We start from the raw sequence: 15573 nt of genomic DNA, 5'->3' as shown, positions 1-15573 counted from the left end.
AGAGCAGTAATTTTTTTTATTAAAAATTAAATTAAAGTAGTTCAATGTTGATATAGGTTTACATCCGGTTCACATTCGGTTCACATCTTATTCAAATTTTATAGGATGCAGTTTAAAAACACCATTCTTGACAAAATTAAGACTCTCCATCCTATAAAATAGCTCTAAAATTAAGCTCAAAAGCCTTAATTTCAGAAATAAAACCACAATCAATTTTAGCTCAAAATGGAACAAATTAGTATATTGAAGTATTTAATTTTGAATTTTGAACTCATCCTTTTCTCCTTTCTAGTTTCCATATACAGATATGTAAGCAACTTGCATCAATTATCTCCATCACATTTATAATTTCTCAAATAGAACACATTCGATGCTTAAAATTCAATTATATACAAAGATGAAATTATGAAATGGATCATTACCATAAATTACAATTTGAGAAACAAATTTTTTTGGCCTCTATGCAAATTTCAAATCATTCATCTTTTCACTTCTTTAGCAATTTCTGCATCGGAAACTACCACTGAAGAAATTTAACCAAAATTGGCAATAATAGTTGATATAGGTTCACATCAGGTTGATTTTTACTTTTATAGTCTGTCAAATACATTTCACTTAAAAGAGATATTTAATTAGTTTATCACACTAAATCTCAAAATTCTCTCTATATTAAATTTCAGTTAAAATTGTAAAAAGCAGCAAGATAAATCTTATTAAAAACTGAATTAAGATAGTTCAGTTTATATAGGTTCACATCAGGTTCACATTAGGTTAATTTTCGGTTTTTAAACTGTCAAATACATTTCACTTAAAATGATTATTGTGCAGGTACGAAATTACGAATTTGTTATTCTATGCAACAACCTCTATCTAACTAAGTTATCCTAATTATAACAGCACATTGGATAGCCATCTGAGGTCACATTGTCTCATTAAATATCCATCTAAAATCACATTATCTCACAAACCTTAACTTTAAAGCTTAGTTTCTTAATATGTATTACATTAATCAACTATAAAATGTTACAGTTCAAATAATAAAAAATTTCATCTATATTTCAAAATTTAACAATATAGTACAATTATCTCTTCAACTTTTGTTTATGGGATATAAGCAACTTTTTTCCCTTTGTTTCATATGACATTCCCCAGATAGGAGCCGCTCGTCCATCGATCTTTGTCAGATAACCCCATTCTTTCTGCGAAATCACCGACATTTCTCCAATCTGTCCTAATTTTTTTAGCTCAATCCCTGCAATCAAATCCCAAATACAATTCAAATTAAGTTTAAAAAAATTTCCAATTAAAAAATATAAATGAAAAGGGTACCTAACGAAGATAAGTAGTTTTCTCCTGCCAAACAGCTCATGCATTGCTTCAATTATGTTAGTCAAGCTAGCAAAGTAGAAGAATCACAAGCAGAAAATAAAAACAGTAGATTTTTTTTTTGCCTTTTAGCTTAAATAGAAAAACGAAGGTGGCAATTAGAAGAAATTTATATTCAATTAAGTGGTGGGCTACATTGTGAATCGGATTATGGCGGCGGCGGCGAAGATGAAGAACGAGAGTTTGATGGAGTAGGTGATTATTGTACTGTTGATAATGGGAAGTGAAGAAGATAATGGGGCAAATTATTCAGTGTAAGAGAAACATAATAAGAAACATATACCATAGGGAGGGATAAAATAGGAATGGCAAATATAAAAAGGTAGGCATGAAAAGAATGTTTTAAAATTGAGAGATTTTTGCAAAAATTAAAATTCTGAGTCACTAACATAAACATTTGAGATTTTGGGGGATTACATGTAATTTTCTCAACTATCTATTGCAAACCCGAATAGAATAAATCTATTTAGATTTAGACAAATGGGTATATTAATTTACATATTTAAAAAATAAAGCAAAATCATGATCATAAAATGGAGAAAATTTATGTTGTGGATTTGATTTGTTATCAAATATGTACATTTTATTTGATGTAGATTTCAAAATTATATGGATTGCCTGGTTGTAGGCTTGTAGCAAGTTAGTGTTACTTTTTAATGGGCTCTATGGCACTTGGACTTGTAAGCCTACAATTCTACAGTTTTGCTGTATATTAGGCCCAAGAATGGTCGTACTAGTCAAGCCCACTTTATATTTTCCATAGCCATATCTCCTATAAAGTCGAATTTGATTGAAGAACACTATTTAGTCAATATTAATTTGATTTTACCAAAAGATAGTAACATAGTAGATAAATTGAAGAACTCTACAATAAACTAAATGTTCTAAAAGATTAATAAAATAATAGAAATCTAACATCCGACCTATTTGAAAAATTGAGACAAACCAATAGAAAATTAAGATAAAAAATTTTAGCGGTGTAAAATATCCCGAAAAATTCAAAGTTGCCGAATTTTCAGAATACCATTTTCAGCCTTCAATAACATGTTTCTAAAGTTGCTTCATCTTAAAACTATCTTCAATAAACTGACCTTGAATTTATAAAAAAATTAAATTTGAAGTTCGAACAAATACTTGACAATCTTAATTTAATTAAGGATAAATAAATACAAATCAATTTATACTGTAAAAAAGACAAAAAAAAAAACACAGATTTCCCATGACAGAGCATTTTTCAACAAATATATTGAATACAAAACAAACTTTTTCACAAAATTGAAATACTCAAATTAAATTTTATATTTTAGTTGAAAGAAATTAAATTTTAGTTTAATTTTGATTTAAACAAATCCATCTCAATTTCGATACAATATACAATTTCAATGAATATATATAATCATCAAAACTGATGAAATAGTTTTATTTTAATAATTAAAGTAATTTTAGTTTATTGTTTTGAAGAAAATCCTAACAATTAGGTTTAAATATATTAATCCTATTACTATTTTTATAAATTAAATTTTCTTATACATTAGTATATTTATATTCCGGTTACAATTAAAAAAATAAATATAAAATTCTTAATAACTAATATTGATAAATAAAATTATATATTTTCAATAATAATTCAAAGTAAATCGTAAACCTCACATATACAAGAATAAAAATAATAAAATAAATCTTACCAAAAGGGAAATTGGAAACAAGACGATTTTCACATTGAAAAATATTATCTTTTTAAATTTGTCATTTTCAAAAATATTTAATGAATCTAAATCTATTTTACAATTATTAAATTAATTGATATAATTTTTTATATATAAAATAGGATTTAATTGATTTATTAAAATAAATATAAAGTTGCTCACTAACTGGTATCTGTCACTGCAGAGGCATATACTTTTACGCAGTTTCCCTTTGTTCTTCTTCACTTAATAAATTAAAAAACAATAAAAAAATCTTCTGCATTTCATTTTTTTCCTTCGCGCGTTAATCCGTTTTTTTTTTCTCATAAAAAAATTCCACAATTCAATTCTAAATTTCAAATGCAATCGATACAGAGCAGAGTGGAGACATGGATCAAGGACCAGACATCGAAGATCTTGAAGGTCTCGTGGGGTCCATTACAATGGCGGATGAAATGGCCGCCGTGGATTAACGCCGATAGAGAACAACATCGGAAGCTGATTCAACAGGAGTATGAGCGGCGACGATTACAGCTTCACGATCTTTGTGACGCCGTTAAAGCTGACTCCATTTCTGATTTGCAGGATATTCTTTGCTGTATGGTGCTCGCTGAGTGCGTCTACAAGGTATAAATTCATAAAACGTCGACGTTTTTGCCTTTAGTTTGGAGTATGTTTCGAATGTGTTAACATTGCGAGATAATTGAACTTCATTTGATTAATTATTGTGGTTGTTAAGTTAATTGATACTTGAATTTGATTATTTTTACTTAGTTAGGTTACTTGTATTTGAAATTTTAGTTAGAATTATTTACAGGAATTAAATTTGATACTAATAAGGTTTTACTGTATTTATGCTTTGTTTACATTTTCGTAGAGACCGGCTATTGAGATAATTCGATCTGTGAACAAATTTAAAGCTGATTTCGGAGGACAAGTTGTTTCGCTTGAGCGCGTGCAACCTTCTTCGGATCATGTTCCTCACAGGTTCTTTTATATGCTCTCTTATTCAATTTGTTTTATTTATATATGCACACACTCACACAATTGTTTTTATCATTTTCCAACACTAAATTTAGAATGTGTTTCTTAATGATCTTGTAAGCCATGTTTGTGAAGCCTACGTTATCTCTATGTTATCTCTACGTTATACACTTCAAGAGAATAATTTTTTTAAATACATGGAATTGTGGATCATTGGATACCAATAAAACTTCCGTAGGGATCTTGTTGTGCTTGATGTACTCTTTGATATGATTTTTCCTGATGCATTCTTTTTACAATGTGGTTTTCTTATAACCTAGTTTTGTTTGTTTTGCTGAAGGTATCTATTGGCAGAAGCAGGCGATACATTATTTGCTTCCTTTATTGGGACAAAGCAGTACAAGTATGTATTGCTTCGTGGTTTGACTTTCTACTGGGTTTATAACTTCTAATAACATGATTCCTGTTTTTATTTCTCATTAGGGATGTTATGACCGATGCAAACATACTGCAAGGTGCTATATTCCATGATGATTACATGGAGGACGCTACCCAGATTGAAACTATTGAATCTGGGCAAGGCGAAAGTCAAAACAATGCAGGATATCAATGGAATCCTCTTGCACCAAAGCCCAACAAACTAAAAGATCAGCCCAAGCCTGCTGCTCATCGAGTGAGAAAAGCTTTCTCTCATATTTGCAATCAATTTCTCTTGGGATAATTTCCTATCTTCTATTAGCTATCTTTCGTATTTATTATGGACAGTCTCATACATGTTTAAAACTCCTTTTTACTATTGTATTTGGCAAATACTTTTGCTCCATTGGTCATCCCTGTATCTGTCCCTCTAATTCTCCTAATTATTATCTTAGGGGTTTTTGGCCCGCGCTAAGGGTATACCTGCTTTAGAGTTATACAGACTTGCTCAGAAGAAGAATCGGAAACTAGTGTTATGCGGACATTCACTTGGTGGTGCAGTAAGTTCACTTAACATGCTTCATTGAGCTTTATTAACGCACTGCTTTTGATCATTGTATTTCTTGTTTTATAAATATTTCTGTTTTATTAGGTTGCAGCGTTAGCTACTCTTGCCATTCTGAGGGTTATTGCAGCATCCTCCCCATCAAAAGGAAGCGAAAAGATTCAGGTCAAATGTATCACTTTTTCCCAGCCGCCAGTTGGGAATGCTGCTCTAAGAGAGTATGTCTTGTTTCTTTTGTACTTCAGAAATGAACCATGAAACTTTATGCACATTGTTGATCAGCTCCTTTTGTTTTGCGAGACCTCTTAATTTGCTCTTATTTTTGTTTTTCTCCTTTTCGTTGTTAGCTATGTCCATGAAAAAGGCTGGCAACACTATTTTAAAAGCTATTGTATTCCTGAAGATTTGGTGCCCCGCATCCTATCTCCAGCCTATTTTCATCATTATAATGCTCAACCTTTGCCAACGCGTTCTGAGGTTGAAACTACCGGTCAATCAATGACAAAAGCTGAGCAAGGAATAGAAAAATCAAGGCCACAGAAGCTGAAGGAGAGTCAGGTGGAGCAGTTGGTTCTTGGTTTAGGCCCTGTGCAGACATCTTTTTGGAGACTTTCAAGGCTTGTTCCTTTAGAGGGTATAAAGAGGCAAATTAATAAATACAAGAGAAATCAAGTTGATCCAATTGAGTCAGCAACGACAAATAATTCTGCTGTAACATCTTCAGTTGAGCATGTAGTAGCTGAACCGCAGTCTCTTGAAATCCAAGAGGGTTCTGATGGCATATCTCTTAAACCAATATCTAATATTATTGATGGTGAAGCAATTACTGAAAAATATACCGAAAAGGGCAATGATAAAGATAGAAGAAACTGGCACAGAGTGCCATATTTACCTTCATATGTCCCATTTGGAGAGGTACGACCATGAAAGCATAGCTTTTCATAATGCTGTCTGTTTTTTTGATTTGTTTTATCATTTATGAAGCTTAATCCAATTTCATGTCAAAGTTTCATTTGTAATTTGCATTTCTTGAAATACGAAGAATGAGGATTCCTTTTTCCTTCGCCAACAGGATAGCATCAATTTATGATGTTTTTATTTATGTTATTGACTGTAGAATATTTTAAAATCATATTAAGCAGTTGTGATTATGTTTTATTTGTAACAGCTATATCTGTTGGAGAACTCTTCAGTGGAATTATTATCAGGGGCAGAGTACTCAAAATTAACATCGGTAAGACTTTCCTTTACTTATCTAGTCTTTGTAAATTTATTTCCTTTATGGTCTTTGTTTTTTATGAGCTTTTGAAACATTATTTGGTGCATAAATTTCATTAATTTCTAGCTTTCCATCTCTATTTGTTTTGTGGAGTTGGTAGATTCTGAGATTTCTCATTTTGTTTGCTTTTTTTTTCTTCTGGCAAAGACATTTTCAGGTCAAATCTGTGATTGCTGAACTAAGGGAAAGATTTCAATCACATTCCATGAGATCCTATCGGTCTCGATTTCAGAGGTATTGTATTTTTGTTTGTAGACGTTTCGCTTTGTTATTGTTCAATATATTTTATAAGGCCCAATGTAACAGCCATACTGCAATTTATCATACCGAGGGTTGCAGCCACAGGATAGCTGGTTAACATACAACCTGACTCTATCAACATCATGAATGATATTAGAAAAAAATAACTACCTGACATTTTTCTGTAGATATAGTGGCTCTAACTCTTCAAAAGTTGTAGCCTAAAATTGTTTGGAGTGAAGAAAGAGGGTGCTAGGCTCATGCTTAGGATCAAATGACACAGGATGGTATTTTGACATACAACCTCACTATATGGCATGAATAATATTAGAGTATGTTAAGACCTGATTTCTTTCTGAAGATGTCAATTGTCCAAATTGGTTTGGCACAAATAAAGAGAATCTAAGTAGTTAAAACTTAAAACTCAGGGGTTGGCCGTAGTTGAGTTTAATTGAGTATTATGACCTGAAATTTTCAATTGCTCATGGATGTTCTTACAATAATATTTCTTCATACTCGCAATTCTGTTCTCTGTATTGTGCACCGTTACTTTAAGGATGCTCCAGAACTTAGGGAAATGATACTATATTAATAAAACTTGGTCAGAGATTACATAATTCTAATCTGGTTACTAAGCTTCAGTTTAGTCTCAGTTGAATCAAAGTGATTTGAACCTACTAAGGGACCTATTACAAAGTTAATTTGGTTACCTGATGTGAGAGGAAAAAAGGAGTCCGATACTCGGTACTCCAGAGATACTTAAGATTAATAAAACTATTATTGAAGTCTTTTCTGACAATTTGAGCTTTTGGGTTAATTGGTTATTTGACATGGTATGAACAAAGTTCAGTAACTGTGTTTAACTTGCCTTTTAATTGGCGACAGCTTGCACTGTATGAAGGTGATGATGTGGCTTACTATCTTTGATGATGCTACAACTGATATGCTACTAAAGTAGTAATGATGTATAGTTAATATTATCATTTGCGGGGTTCATCAGAATTACCCTTGTTTTTGTTCTAGTTAATGACGCACAAGGTGTGGGCCCTCTTTTCTTAAAAAGATGGTGGATTGTTTCAGTGCCATTCTCAATAACAATTACTACTCTTGTTCTTAGATATGTTTACTGCTGAAGATGCAGTTAACAAGAATGAAATGATTTTAGCCTTTCTGGATGGTTTGATCTTGAGCCAATCTTTTACTGTAGTCATCAAAATAGCTGCATATATAATTACAGATAATTGTTATGTAAATTTAGTTGGCATGAATTATATAGTCTTTTACTTCCATGCAGGATCTATGACAGGTGCATGGGTGATGGTGTTTCACCTTTCACAGGAATGGAACAACTGCCTCAGTTTCTGCATTTGCAACAGTGGCTTGGCCTTGCGGTTGCAGGTGCTGTAGAGCTTGGGCAGATTGTAGAATTGCCTGTAATTCGCACAGCCACTTCAATTGTTCCACTTGGATGGAGTGGTGTTCTCGGTGATAAGAATGGAGAACCCTTAAAGGTTGATATTACCGGTTTTGGCTTACACCTTAGTAACCTGGTTCATGCTAGGGTAAATGGTAACTGGTATGTTTTCTGTCACCTTCCTGTTTTTGTCCTTTGTTTAGATTAAAAATATCAACAGTTTCTTTTAAGTACTTTACATTTGCCAATTGGTTAAGCCTGGAAAAATTAATACCACAGTTCACAAGCATACGAGTTTCCTCATCTGTCCCCATTGTATTATTTAATATTTCCATTTCTTACATCTGTATAATTGGATATTGTTGGCGGACATGAGCCTAATTTTTTTAATTCCTTTGCGAGGATTTATCTCTTCTTTTGGGTATTGCCTTCACAATATGTAATTTCTTGAAACCCTTTATATTAATATACTTTATTTCTCTCTTGACTTTTGAGCTTGTTGCTCCCGACTCGGATGTTTCCAATTGAGAAGTTGTGCCACATCTGTACTCTTCATATCATACATGTCCTATTTCATACTTCCTCCGTCCCAATAGAGTTGTCCACTTTGAAAAAAAAATTTGTCCCAAAACTCTTGTCCACTTTCAAAAAGTAACTAACTTTTACACTCAATGTTCCTATATTACCCCTATTTAAAATCCACTAATGAATAAATTACAAGTGAACCCTATATTAAATAGGGGTATGATAAGAAAAGTAAGGAAAATTTTGCAAAATCCATAAACAATAATTGTTTTTCTTAAACTATGTGATAAAGGCAAAATGGACAACTCTATTGGGACGGAGGGAGTATGAATAAGAAAATATCCATCGGTGATGCATAAATGAAGAAGTCCTTTATGTTCCTTTTCATTCGAAATTGTTATTGTGTATTGATTAATTCTTTTCATCCTTTGGATGGCCTGGAAAACATGAATTTTATGGTTGCTAATCTACTATAGAAGAAGCTGTAACCTTCACAAATTTATGGCTATAGAAAACAATTTTTTGGGGGAAGGTTAAAAGAAATGTTATATTTGTTTATACTCTATGTTTACATCTATGTTTTTTTTCCAGGTGTTCAACTAGAGTGGAGTCATTTCCTTCAGTGCCCAGCCACTCTTCACCTCATGAGGTACAGCCAGAACTACAAAAGATTAGGGTCTTAGTTGGAGCTCCTCTGAGACGACCACCAAAGCATCCAGTAGTGGCAGATTGCATGATACCTGTTTATTCTTCTATTGATGTCGATGCTGATAATCTCAGTAGAGATCATAGTTTAGGACATGAGAAGAAATCTCTCCGCCCTGAAGATTTGGATGATTTTTGCATTTTTTGTACAAGTGATTTTGCTACTGTCTCTAAGGACGTCCATGTCAGAACTCGTAGGGTGCGATTACTTGGCCTTGAGGTAATTGTTTTCTTGATTCTGTAGTATAATTGCTCATTTCCTTTCTCATATCTCTAATTTTTTTGTTTTTGCATTTAACATTTTTCTCTGCGTTCTTTTATGCATAGGGTGCCGGTAAAACATCTCTTTTTAAGGCAATTACGGGACAAGGCAGGCTCTCCACTCTTGCCAGTTTTGAGAACACACATATGGAAGTTAATATTCAAGAAGGCATTGCTGGTGGTATCTGCTATATGGATTCAGCCGGGGTAAATTTGCAGGTAATATCTTCCTATACAGCATCCATGTTTATGATATATACCAGATACTCAATAATGGCGAAGTGGGGTGCATGTCACTAAGTAGAGAATTTTTCTAGCTGCTGTTTAATGGTACTTCTTTGTCTAAGAGTAACCTCCTAGGTGACCTATACAATATATTTATTTGTTTTTCATTTTCTATCCTTGTAATATCTATTTTTATGTTGCGAACGTGCACTAACTGGGGCATGTTGATGCTACTGATGTGTAGATGTAAATATATTGGTACAAGTCGAAAGGATTACAATAGACAATAGTGCATCTGTTGGTAGAACTCTTTATATGAATCTAAACTTGTGATTGGGAGCATCTCCATTTCATTGTTTCTCATTAATGAATAATCATAAACTACTACACATCTTGACCCTACTGATGCTTACTCTGATTTTCGAAAAAAAAATTGAGCTGCATATGATACCTTTTCTGCCAGACTTAGATCTCGAAAGGGCACCAAAGTGCGCCTATTGTAGAACTGAGCGAGAACTTCTTATTTAAATATGAGAGGATATTTTGACCGAAAACAATTTTCTAGATTGCTTATTACATTAACAGCATTTCTGTCAATCTCTGAAGAAGCATTAAAAAATAGGGAGAATGAGCCTGAAGGTTGATTGAAATTAGTAACAGCGGAAAAAAAAGACGGCACTTTGTTTAATTTTTCTTGTTTTTTTGTACAAGCATCTAAAGAAGGAGGAACGCTTGCATGGTGTATTTTGTGGATTTTTAAATAACATAATTGTGGAATGTTGAACACTTGTTTTGCTATGTTTTATGCTTAATGGGTTTTAACCTATTTGTCCTCTGTTTGGTATGAATTGCTGATTTGCAGGAGCTTAATATTGAGGCTTCTCGTTTCAGAGATGAACTGTGGATGGGCATTCGCGATCTCTGTCAGAAAACAGATTTAATAATTCTTGTGCATAACATGTCGCATAAGATTCCTCGAAGCAGCAGCCAAAATGCATTACAGCAACAACCAGTCCTTTCACTTCTTTTGGATGAGGCTAAAGCTCTTGGAATTCCTTGGATTCTTGCGGTAACAAATAAATTTTCTGTTAGTGCACACCAACAGAAAGCAGCAATTGATGCTGCTTTACAGGCGTATCAAGCATCTCTAGGCTCCACAGCAGTGGTGAATTCCTGTCCTTATGTTATCCACAGTGCCGCTGCTGCTGCAAGTGCCTCCTTGTCGTTGGCTGCAAGTGAGAGGGATTCTGGTGGGCGGATTGGTGTCCAAAAGCTTAATTTTTCACCAATTAATTTTATTCGGATGCCCTTTCAAAGAAAAGACACCATTTTTCCCGTTGAGGGTGTGAACTCACTTTGCCAGCTTGTCCACCGTGTGCTACGGAGTCAAGAAGAGGCATCTTTACAGGTAAAATAAACACTTAATTCTGTATGATTTAGCAGATATTCTACAGTATTTAAAGGACTTACTTTTTAATTATAATATAATGATATAATTTTAGCTCGAATATGATTTAAGATTTGGTTTATTAAGGTGGCTAAGTTAAATAGTTTCATGATTTACCTTTAATTTTACAATAAGTATAAAAACATTTACTTGGTTGTTGCATGGGAAGTTCTTAATTTTGCTGGTATAATCTTATCAATAAAAGTTCATTTCGCCCCTACAATTTGGCACCAAATATTAAAAGAGTTCAAGTTCGTGGTTTTGAACAAAAAAACCCCACTTGTTAATTTTGGGCTGATGTCAGTCTTGACGGTCAAAGGTGTAAACTAATTCAAAATTGACAAACTTTGAGTGTTTTCGTCCAAAACCACAAATTTAGAGTCTTGTCATCTTTTCTGTCAAGTTGGAGTGGCAAAATAAATCCTTACTGCTAAAACTTTCAAATAGCATTTCCTGCTGTGATTTGAGTTGAATTCAATATGATTGTACATATGGTGGCAAATTGTGTTTTTGCTTTTTGATTGAAGGAACTGGCGAGGGATAGACTGGTGGCAGAACTGGCTCGGGAGAGTGCAATGGCAATAGATGCAAGTCGAGACTCTCAAGCCAAGGAGTCTTCCTTGACGGCCGCCGCAGTCGGTGCTTCCCTTGGGGCTGGTGTTGGCCTTGTCTTGGCTGTTGTCATGGGTGCCGCATCTGCTTTGCGAAAGCCATGAGTATGAATTGATTTATTCCATCACATCCAACAATTTCTGGCCGTTGGATACGGTAGCTAGTGTAAATTGTATATTATCGCACTTTAGTGACATTGGTAGCAGTTTACGGACAATCATTTATTCCATTCTATTATGATTGATGTAAATTCATTAGAATCTTTGCTGTTCTTTAGGTTGCTGTTTAGTTGAGTTTTCTGTAATGTAACTAAGAAGGGCTATTTCCCAATTTAGGAGCAAATAGTTTCAAAATTCTCCAATTGGGTGATTTTGAAACATTTTTATATTGGTGGTGTTCTGATCTCTGTCTGCAAAATAGAATGGCGTACTGAACTTTTCTTAAAAAAATTCTCAAGCAACTCATCAAAAATTCTGGCATATAATCATTGTTTTTAGCTCTGCTAGAAATTTCTGACGGATACTGCATGTTGATTAGGTGTGCACTATTCGAATTAATTGAATTAACTGACTGAATTAAACTGAAACTTCAATTTAGTTCGACTTTTAGTTAATTTAGTTCCATAATGATTAATAATTTTAAAAAATTTGGTTGATTTGGTCCGGTTTGTTTTTTGGTATATGAAATATTCAAATTGACTGAATTGACCAAATGAACGAAAACTATAAATTCATGATGTTTGGCTGTAATTTTTTAGAAATTTAAAGTACTTTTGTAAACTTTTCATAGGATGTAGATACTAATTTGCTGTTTAGATTATATATAATAAAAATTAACACTAAATTAATTTTTATTTTTTAATATAATGAAATGTAGTTATTTGATTGACAAAAATAACCAATCCAACTAAATAATTATTTTGGTTAAGTTACAATTTGGTTATATATGCTTGTTTACAGTTATAGTTATGAAAAATTGAAAAATATAGTTATGATTACGAAAAATTGAAAAAAATCAGTTACGATTAATTTGATTTGATAACCAGGCCGATGGATGCACATCCCTACGGCAGATTATCGTCTCCACAGGTCGGCAAATTAAGTAGTTTGTTCAAAAATGGCAAATATATTAATTGAGATGAAAAACAAAATAAGTATCCCTCAGCCAATATGATATCGAAAAAGAAAAAAGACACCGGGATGCTGCATTTTGACAGAAGCAATCAAGTAGAACAGCAAGCGAAACTTCTTCCCTTTGCTGTTCCGTCATTTACTAGACTAACTCGGTTGCCACTCAGCTCGGCCTTGTAAGAATCCGAGTTGAGAATTTTTCTGCGCGAATTGTTGTAGATCTCACGGACAACCACCTCGAAAGCAGCCTCAACATTTGTAGAATCAAGAGCTGATGTCTCCATGAAGAAGAGACTTTCTTCTTCTGCAAGGCTTTTGCCTTCTTCTTTACTCACTTCTCTAATATTGTCCAGATCACTCTTGTTTCCTACAAGCATTCTTGCCATTGCAGTATCGCAATGAGCTGCAATATTTAACTTAAACAAGATCAGTCTCTGGTTTTCATTCAAGTCCTTAAGGTTTATTTTCTTGAATTATCAAATCTGGATAAATTTTCGAGAAAAGAGTCATTTCGGTCTATAAACTTGTGTTGATAGCATTAAATAGGTCTAGTTTAATCAACTGATATCAAATAGATTTAAAATATCTTAAAATCAGATCTAATAGATCCAAATAGGAGGTATAATAATACAAGAAAGGGTTAAATGCAAGTTAAATCATGAATTTTAGCGTGTTTTGTAATTATAACACGAACCTTACATCTTGATAATGTCAGAAATAAACAATCTATTTTTTGCAATTTGGAATACCGAACAATTTTCTGATAAAAAAATGTTAGTACGGACTCCATAATATATAATGTTCCGACATTGACATTGACACTTTTTATTTCAGAATTGCTCCATGTTCTAAATTGTAAAGTATTAATAGTTCGTAACTAACATTGTCAAGATTTATAGTTCGTGTTATAATTGCAAAACGCGTTAAAGTTCATGATTTATTTTGCAATTAACCTTAAAAGAAATTAGATACTTTTGAGAAATTTATAAACTTATAGATCTTTTTTTGGTAATTTTAAACTTATAGATCTATTTGACTTTAATAAATAAAATTGAGTCTAATTGATCCAGCCATATAATTTTTTTGATCAAAAAGGCCATTTTCTCATGAACTTTTGGAGTGATCTATATTAGGTAGTGCAATAAACATATTATTTACTATCTAAAGTAGTCAAACTTTAAGCAACAATTTCAGCTTCTTTGATCTTCAAATGTAAAATACAATACCTAAATTGCTCTTGCTCTTGTCACAAGAGATATAGACTTGTGATAGGGACATTAAACTTCAACCTTTAGAGTAACTATTATAATAAAAAAAAGGATTAAATGCAAATTAAATATAAATTTTAATGTATTTTATAATTATAATACGCATTTTAAATTTTGGCCATGTGACGCGAACTACTATCTTTTAGACACCAAACAATTTTTTAATAAAAAAAAATGTTCATGTGAACACGAGAATATACATTATTCCGGCATTCACTATGGCATTTGTTTACCGAAAAACAGATAGGTGTTCGGAGTTGTAAAAAGTTACTAATAGTTTACGATCCGACATTAATGATGATTCACTCCTTACAAAAATTTGCCCTTATCCCTTCTTATCAATAATCAATAATAGAAATGTAAACCATATGTAAAAAACAAAAATGCAACCATAATTTATTGTAAACACCGACCAATTTTTGTTTCTAGTTAATTACCAACAAATTAGCAATCAATTAATCACGTTTTCTTTTTGAGAAATATCAATTAATTACCTTATTAAACACTAAACACCAAACAAAACAAAATTAAGGAAACAAAAGAGAACTTACTTGAGAGTTCCTCAAGCCATCTTCTAACACTATCAAAACTAGTCCTCCTCGTAATATCATAAACAATGAGCGCACCAGCAGCACCTCTGTAATAAGCAGAAGTAACCGCTCTAAATCTCTCTTGTCCAGCAGTATCCCAGATCTGCGCTTTTACTTCTTCACCCTCAATCTCCAACACTTGTGTCTGAAACTCAACTCCAATCGTCGCCTTTGAATTCTTATCAAACTCATTCCTCGCAAATCTCGACAGAATGTTCGATTTTCCGACCGCCGAGTCGCCGATTATTACAATCTTGAACAGATACTCTTCTCCTTCTTCTTGGTCTTCGCCCATTTCTTGAGCTTTGATTATTTTTTTTGTGATGTGAATTTGGATTGTTTAAGAATGTTTAAATGTTATTGGGATTTGGGTGTGAGTGTAATAGAGAGAGATAGGGGGCGTGATTGGCGGGGTGTTGGGTTTGTGTTAATGTAAGAAAAGTTTGGTGATTGCATTGACTATGGGAGTTGAGGTTTTTAGTTTTTAGTTTACACTACCAGTGATGCTCTTTCGGCTAAGCTATGGTTGAATAAATTTTTTTGAGTTTTTTTTTATTTTAAAATAATCATTTATTTAAAATTTTGAAAATAAATTTTTTAAAAAGTTTTATTATAGCCCTTTATATTAGTTGGTGGAGTAGAAATAGTATTTATTAGCATGTTGACTTTTAAAATATTTATGCATGGTTATTTTTATCATTCAAATGAATATTTATTAATTATTTTGGTATGTGTGTTTTGTTAAAAATGAAAAATTGAAAAGAAAATAAGGAGTAATTAATTATTAATTTGAATGACATACTCATTTAAAATTTAATTAATTAATTTTAATTTTAATTT

General features: G+C 32.6%; 2 protein-coding genes across 2 annotated transcripts; one reads left to right on the top strand and one right to left on the bottom strand.

The window, feature by feature from the left end:
* Positions 1-3276: 3276 nt before the first annotated feature.
* Positions 3277-12130, top strand: LOC126655636 (uncharacterized). The gene is made up of 14 exons (XM_050349877.2): positions 3277-3698; positions 3949-4058; positions 4396-4458; positions 4539-4728; positions 4928-5032; positions 5125-5255; positions 5385-5952; positions 6206-6271; positions 6474-6550; positions 7851-8132; positions 9087-9420; positions 9528-9680; positions 10549-11094; positions 11661-12130. Exons 1-14 carry the CDS (start codon positions 3432-3434, stop codon positions 11847-11849), a joined length of 3081 nt encoding a protein of 1026 aa, XP_050205834.1. The 5' UTR covers positions 3277-3431; the 3' UTR covers positions 11850-12130.
* A 720-nt stretch (positions 12131-12850) lies between these two features.
* Positions 12851-15257, bottom strand: LOC126657716 (ras-related protein RABA5b). Its single transcript, XM_050352461.2, has 2 exons — positions 14695-15257; positions 12851-13278 (listed from the first exon to the last, which is right to left on the bottom strand). The coding sequence occupies exons 1-2, from the start codon at positions 15026-15028 to the stop codon at positions 12968-12970; spliced, it is 645 nt and encodes a 214-aa protein (XP_050208418.1). The 5' UTR covers positions 15029-15257; the 3' UTR covers positions 12851-12967.
* Positions 15258-15573: the final 316 nt, after the last annotated feature.

The sequence above is a fragment of the Mercurialis annua genome, linkage group LG7, assembly GCF_937616625.2.
Source record: "Mercurialis annua linkage group LG7, ddMerAnnu1.2, whole genome shotgun sequence".
In the NCBI taxonomy this organism is placed as follows: Eukaryota; Viridiplantae; Streptophyta; class Magnoliopsida; order Malpighiales; family Euphorbiaceae; genus Mercurialis; species Mercurialis annua.
This window is presented reverse-complemented; position numbering and strand designations above follow the sequence as displayed.

What these genes read in the sequence shown, in the direction of transcription:
- LOC126657716 (XM_050352461.2), bottom strand. Translation starts at nt 15,028, where the DNA reads ATGGGCGAAGACCAAGAAGAAGGAGAAGAGTATCTGTTCAAGATTGTA. An exon ending in ATGGCTTGAGGAACTCTCAA is followed by an intron (nt 13,279 to 14,694) that starts GTAAGTTCTCTT and finishes TAAATATTGCAG; the next exon opens with CTCATTGCGATACTGCAATG.
- LOC126655636 (XM_050349877.2), top strand. Translation starts at nt 3,432, where the DNA reads ATGCAATCGATACAGAGCAGAGTGGAGACATGGATCAAGGACCAGACA. An exon ending in TGCGATTACTTGGCCTTGAG is followed by an intron (nt 9,421 to 9,527) that starts GTAATTGTTTTC and finishes TTTTATGCATAG; the next exon opens with GGTGCCGGTAAAACATCTCT. An exon ending in AAGAAGAGGCATCTTTACAG is followed by an intron (nt 11,095 to 11,660) that starts GTAAAATAAACA and finishes TTTTGATTGAAG; the next exon opens with GAACTGGCGAGGGATAGACT.